The following is a 6,000-nucleotide window of genomic DNA, read 5'->3' on the forward strand; positions in this document are numbered from 1 at the left end:
GACAAGTTTAAGCAAATAAGAATGAATAAATTTAAGACTTATTTGGGTGTGCATTTGAGGAGTCTAAAAGTGCGTTTAACATTTAAAAAGTCCGTTTGAAGAAAAAAAATATATGTTTGGTAAAAAAAATTAAAAGCGCTTTTAAGGGTCTAAAAAGTTCAAAAAGAGCCAAAACACAATTTCGCATAAGTTTAAAAATATAACTTTTGCCAAAAAAAATATATATTTTTTTTTTTTGACTAAAAGACACTATTTTTCAAATACAATCATAGTTATTTAATCAATATTTTAACTAGCGAACAAGTAGATGTGGGCTGCTGAAAATTTGTACGGCCAAATGTGCCTCGTGAAGGCTCTCTTTATATGCAGTAAAATTCCTAAAATTCTGTATCTAGAAAGGTTTGATTGGATAGAAATAGAATCATCACCAAAAGATAATTGGACGTAAGAGTGGGGTTGAGGACACTAGTGTTGAATGTCAGCAGTCCATTTCAGTCCTATTTGGAGTAGCCAAGACACCAAGCAAGCAACCACGCGGAAGAAGGTTTGAAAATTCTTTGGTTTACTCGATCAAACTTGAACTTTTTCTCCTAATCTCAATCGTGCAGAGCCATGAAATTGAAGGGCAAATCAGAAAGAGAGAGAGAGAATGATACAGACCCTTTTGGAAGTTGAATTGGTCAGCATTTGGATCTCCTTTCACTTCCTCAGTACTCCCTACTGCCTGATGACCAAAGACTGGTCTCCGCAGGAAAAAAAACTCGGTTTCTCAGTCAAACTTCAACTTTTTTGACCTTCCAATATCACCCTTTTCTTTTGTGTTTTTTCAATTTCCAGAGGAACTTCCTATAAATACAACTCCTTCAACTTCCCCTTCAAATGCAAAAACTTCCCCCTCTCTCTCTCTCTCTCTGCTTCCACAGCATACATCGTCACTCCTACCTACCTACCTTTTTCTTCCACTCAACTCACTCTCGCTACTTCCATGGTTGTATCTTCTTCTTCTTCTTCACCATTACCCCTTTTGCGGCCAATTGGAAAGCTTTGGCTTCTAGACAGCAACATACTCTCAGAAATGAACTAGCAGAAGTTACAGTTTAAGACCCTTTTGACAGCATTGGAAAACATGGAGAATGGTTGGAGCTGGGAGCAGAAGACGTTGATTAGTGAGCTAATTCAGGGGATGGAGATGGCGAAACAGTTGAGGGTACAATTGAATTCAACATCTTCGTCGCCCGAGATTGCAGATATGCTTTTACAGAGGATATTAGCTTCGTATGAGAAGGCTCTGTTGATTCTGAGATGGAGTGGGTCAATGGGACAGCACCAGACTGTCGCAGGAACAGCAGCTGTGCCGGGGTCTCCGATTTCTGTCAACGGAAGTCATGGGAGCGAGGAATTTGAAAAGGGTCTCAAGGATCATCAGGACTTTAATGTCTCAAAGAAGAGGTGAGAGCTTTGAGCCTGAAGACATAATTTTTTTTATTACTGCAATGAAATTGATGCTGTTTGATAACTAATATGATTCTTGCAATATGTTTTTGAAATTGGGTTGCAGAAAGATATTGCCCAGATGGACGGACCAAGTGAGAGTGAACTCTGAGACAGGGCTTGAAGGTCCCCATGATGATGGCTACAGTTGGAGAAAATATGGTCAGAAAGACATCCTCGGAGCCAAACATCCCAGGTGATTCCTCTTTTTCCTAATCTGCTTTTTGTCTCTTGTTTATTAAAATCCTATAAAAATACTTTGTTACTATCTTTGCTTTTTGTCTTTTATTTCTGTTGTGAAAGCAAAAATATTAAAAATCAATTGAAAACATAAATTACTCTTTAAATTGCAAAAGCAGATTTCATTTTGCTGTTACATCAAAATACGTTTTCAAACCAAAAACAAAAAAACTCTCTAAATCACATTAACAAACATGTTATGACGTTGGTTTGATAAAACTTCTTAGAACATATTTTTTTTTTTAAAAAAAAAAAGGTTTCGAGTACTTTACAGTTGAAATTGTATGCTAATTCTTTTATTTATTTTTTGTTAAAAAGTGGAAAGCCTTTTCAAAAAAATTGTCGAACTAGACCTTGATCTTTTGCTCAAAGAAAAAAAAGAACTTGATATTTTTCTTTTCTTTTTCCTTTTGGTGGAAAAAGTAGTTGGAATTGAGTCAATTCATTCTCATCTCCACTCCCCATGACAATATCATTCCATGCTTGAGGATTTCATGATCAGAAGCATATTAGACATTTGTCTTTTATCCTGCACGGATAGCTCTAATAACTATATGTTGAATTTGCAGAAGCTATTATAGATGCACTTTTCGCATCAGTCAAAACTGCTGGGCAACAAAGCAAGTGCAAAGATCGGATGAAGACCCCAACGTATTCGAAATCACATACAGAGGAAAGCACACCTGTTCCCACGCTACCAATTTGGTCCCAGCACCACCATCACCAGAAAAGCAAGAACAAAAACACAACAACAATGACTATAATGATCATCATCAACAAGAGCAATCACTTGACTTTCTCTCAGACATTCGAAGCAGTATGAGGATTGATACTCATGAGCACTTTGATGATAAAGAGATGGCATATCCCTTCTCTTTTCCTTCAACTTCATTTGGATGCTTCAAGAGTGAAAGCAGTAGCTTTTCGCTTTCTGCACTTGACAATAATACTCTCCTGGGCAGTTTTTCTCAACCATTTTTCTCTCCGGCCACCCCGGAATCAAACTGCTTCTCAGCGCACGCATGCCAGACGAGCAACTTCAGAGGGGTTCACAACGGTCACCGTTCGGAATCTGATCTCACTGAGATATTCTCCGCCAACACTTCAGCCTCCAGTTCTCCTATTCTAGACTTGGATTTCTCACTTGATCCAGTGGAATTTGATCCAAATTTCCCATTTGACTCCCCGGCTTTTTTCTCTTAATTCCATTTAGGCCCTAAATAAGAATAAAAGCAGCATGTAGGATGCAATCTGATTAGACCTGTTGAGCCTAGCTTGTGATAGAAGAGATGTTTAGAGAATGTATAAGATCCTCCTTTAATTTTTGCTGTAAGATAGATATTAATGATAAGAGTTAACAATTTGTCCAATTTCTTTCATGCTGTGGATCTAATTGCTAGGGTTTTTATATACCAATGAATTTTATCCTAAGTTATCAAGCAATCCATCCCATTCTGGCATGCTCCATAGCTTTTGCAAGAAAGCATAGATAGCAGTCATCAAATGGGGATCAGGGTTTACATAGATGTCTCTGGTTTTATTTTTCAAAACCAAATTATTACAGAGAAGCAACTTGTTCAACAATGTACTCTGAAACTGTATATATCATTCTAATTTTGCATAAGCACCTTGTAAGTAACTTGATTCATAATCCAATGGAATACTACTACAATTGCTTTAAGGAAGAACCTCCAAACTGGGTTGGCAGAAACAAACCAGTCTGTTAAACTGATGTCTGTCCTTAACGCAACCTATTTGATGTGCTCAACAGCAAAACGGAACACATTCTTCAACTGTACATCTAGTTGAGGGGACAACTCTCAAGCACAAGCAAAAGCAGAGCAGCATAAATATCTTGAATATATTCCAGACTGAAGGCAGAACAAGAAGAGAACCCACAAATTTGCCAGATACAGCAGATTATGTAGCGCTTCAACAAGGTAATGAGAAAAATAACAAACTTCCCTCCTGTAATTAGATGGAATGCGCTCTTCTCTTTCATTTCACATTTCGAGCTCTCCTAAGGGCTTCTCTCAGCCCCATCACAATAAATATGTTGGTTAGAGTAAGAAGCGACTCAGCTCCACCATGTAACCAATCCACATTAGACAAGGAAGTACCATAATGCACCTTTGCTGTTTTCACCATAGAAACAGAGTTAAGCAGTTAGGCGTTTATATGTAAACCTGATGGCTGAGATATCTTGCTCAATAGTGAGAGAAGTTACCATAAATTCCAGCAGGGACTGCTCAATGGACAGGGGCAGGAAGGACCAAAATGAAGGAAATTAGTAGAGTTGAAACAAAGCTGTTGACAGTAATGAGCAAGTGACCACAGCAGAGCAAGGTATTTAATTATTCCATTAGCCAAAATGACATAAAGATATTTGACTATGATTTAATGAAAATTCATATATAGGCCAATATGAAGTATGAGGGCTTGCTGGCAAAATACAACATCATCAATATGTGGAACTGGAGATGCTGGCCATGACCCCCCATAATCTATCACATTTTATGGCCCTTTGAGCGCAGATTGTATAATTGATAGGGTCATTTGGCTATATCAAAACATGAGACACAAAAAGCACCTGCATTTATAAAAGAGGAGTTCGAGGAATTTGAACAAAAGTGACCAATCTTGGCACTCGAAAAACTTCAAACAATGACACAAGTTTCCCCATTTCCCGAACAACTTAACGTGTATGCCTTTTTTCAACTTGTGTACAAGTATGAGGCTCTCAATATCGCAAGAGATATTAGATATATCTTGAAGCTATGCAAATACTGTCACTGTTATCCAAGCAGATAGAGATAAACAAAAATTTAGACTAGAGAAATACTCAAGCTCATGCCTTCAATAAAGTGAAATTCATTGTTCTCTCATGAACCTTCTGATGGCTTATAGTTTCCTCAATGTTGAAAAAGTCCAACCAATTTCTCATTTAATTTTTATGCCCGTTTCTCCAGAGCAATTGCTATATATAACCACCAACCCGCATGAGAAATGAAGAAAGCTGAATTGATACAAGGAGCAAAAGCTTCTCCCAGAATCACCTAACAAATGCTAAATCCACAGTTTTACATATTGCAACATAAACTATCCCATCAAAAATTAAACTTCAACTCGGAATCATACTAACCCTCTAAGAAGCAACCCAACAGTAACATAAAAAGCAATGTATAGAGGCGATAAGTATGAGAAACTCACTGGTAGCACCAACAAAGGCGAGCAAGAAGTAGAACCCAAAAAGGGTGAGCTTTGGAGCAGACTTGGATTTGGTGATGAAGTACAAGAAACCAAGGTAGGGAAACAAAGAAAAAGCAAAAAGCTGTGAAGCTATGCTCTGTGAATCGATGCTGGGTGACCATGGATCAACTGGGAGCAATGCCCTGCAAACAACAATCCTTCCCCTTCTCTTCACAAGCCTTCTCTCTCTGTAACACTTGGATTCCCTGCTTTCTCTACATGGGTTCTTGAGGGGGCTTTGCAAGAAACGAGAAAAACCCAGAAAAGTTGAAGGGACTAAAATGGTGGGAGTGTTGCCAAGAGATTGAAAAACAGGATTTTTAATCATCATTGAGCAATAAAGTTGTAGCATTTTTTCTTGAGCCAAGATAAAGCATCGGAAAAGATTGGTGCAGTACAGTGACTATGTCTTAGAACTGTAGAAGAAATGAGGTGTGGCTGTGGATTAGAGAGGATGGGCCTGTTATCATTAAAGTCAAAGAGTTCAGCTGATCGAGACCGTCCAATTCGCATACATTCTTGGGAGCAACCAGGGGCGCTGGTTGGCCATCCTGATAAGGGCCTGGACTTTCCGGCAGTGATGTCTAGTCCATATTGGGATATTGTAATTTTTTTGGAAATTCTCTAAATTTAACTTTGGAAATGTAATTTTTTTTATTTAACTAGCTACTTTCTAAAACTACTAAATATCAAATTTTTTAATTTTTTTTATTAAATTTAAGATGAATGATAGAAACACAACTTTGGCCCAACTTTTCTCTTATGTAGTCATTTTTTTTAAGGGTTAAATACTAAATTAGTCCATGGGGTTTCACAACTTTATTTTTTTCTCCTTGGGCTTTCATTTTTATCACAGGAGGTCCATGTGGTTTTGATAATAGACTAAGTTAGTCCTCCATCAGTTGACTGTTAGTTGACTTAACGGAATTCAATCACATGTTGACACGTGGCACTTCATTTTTTTTTAAATTAAAAAAAATGTATTTTCTAAAAAAAAAAAAAAAAAAGAAAAAGAAAAAA

General features: G+C 37.4%; 2 protein-coding genes across 3 annotated transcripts; one reads left to right on the plus strand and one right to left on the minus strand.

Annotated features, from left to right (window-relative positions):
- Window positions 1-899: 899 nt before the first annotated feature.
- On the plus strand, window positions 900-3,102 carry LOC132175660 (probable WRKY transcription factor 41). The gene is made up of 3 exons (XM_059587675.1): window positions 900-1,449; window positions 1,559-1,687; window positions 2,301-3,102. Exons 1-3 carry the CDS (start codon window positions 1,127-1,129, stop codon window positions 2,932-2,934), a joined length of 1,086 nt encoding a protein of 361 aa, XP_059443658.1. The 5' UTR covers window positions 900-1,126; the 3' UTR covers window positions 2,935-3,102.
- A 145-nt stretch (window positions 3,103-3,247) lies between these two features.
- On the minus strand, window positions 3,248-5,417 carry LOC132175360 (uncharacterized). 2 transcript variants are annotated; one of them, XM_059587288.1, is made up of 3 exons: window positions 4,942-5,417; window positions 3,959-3,979; window positions 3,248-3,866 (listed from the first exon to the last, which is right to left on the minus strand). In XM_059587288.1, exons 1-3 carry the CDS (start codon window positions 5,330-5,332, stop codon window positions 3,730-3,732), a joined length of 549 nt encoding a protein of 182 aa, XP_059443271.1. In that variant the 5' UTR covers window positions 5,333-5,417; the 3' UTR covers window positions 3,248-3,729. The 2 variants fall into 2 exon arrangements, with proteins under 2 accessions (XP_059443271.1, XP_059443272.1); XM_059587289.1 differs by having other exon boundaries at window positions 3,959-3,976; window positions 4,942-5,416.
- Window positions 5,418-6,000: the final 583 nt, after the last annotated feature.

This window comes from Corylus avellana, chromosome ca3, assembly GCF_901000735.1.
Source record: "Corylus avellana chromosome ca3, CavTom2PMs-1.0".
NCBI classification, from domain to species: Eukaryota; Viridiplantae; Streptophyta; class Magnoliopsida; order Fagales; family Betulaceae; genus Corylus; species Corylus avellana.

Bases quoted from the DNA above. Each gene is read 5' to 3' on its own strand.
- LOC132175660 (XM_059587675.1), top strand. From the start codon at position 1,127: ATGGAGAATGGTTGGAGCTGGGAGCAGAAGACGTTGATTAGTGAGCTA. The intron at 1,450-1,558 runs GTGAGAGCTTTG...ATTGGGTTGCAG, and splicing joins TTTAATGTCTCAAAGAAGAG to AAAGATATTGCCCAGATGGA. The intron at 1,688-2,300 runs GTGATTCCTCTT...TTGAATTTGCAG, and splicing joins CTCGGAGCCAAACATCCCAG to AAGCTATTATAGATGCACTT.
- LOC132175360 (XM_059587288.1), bottom strand. From the start codon at position 5,332: ATGCTACAACTTTATTGCTCAATGATGATTAAAAATCCTGTTTTTCAA. The intron at 3,980-4,941 runs GTGAGTTTCTCA...CTGTCCATTGAG, and splicing joins CGCCTTTGTTGGTGCTACCA to CAGTCCCTGCTGGAATTTAT. The intron at 3,867-3,958 runs GTAACTTCTCTC...TGGTGAAAACAG, and splicing joins AGTCCCTGCTGGAATTTATG to CAAAGGTGCATTATGGTACT.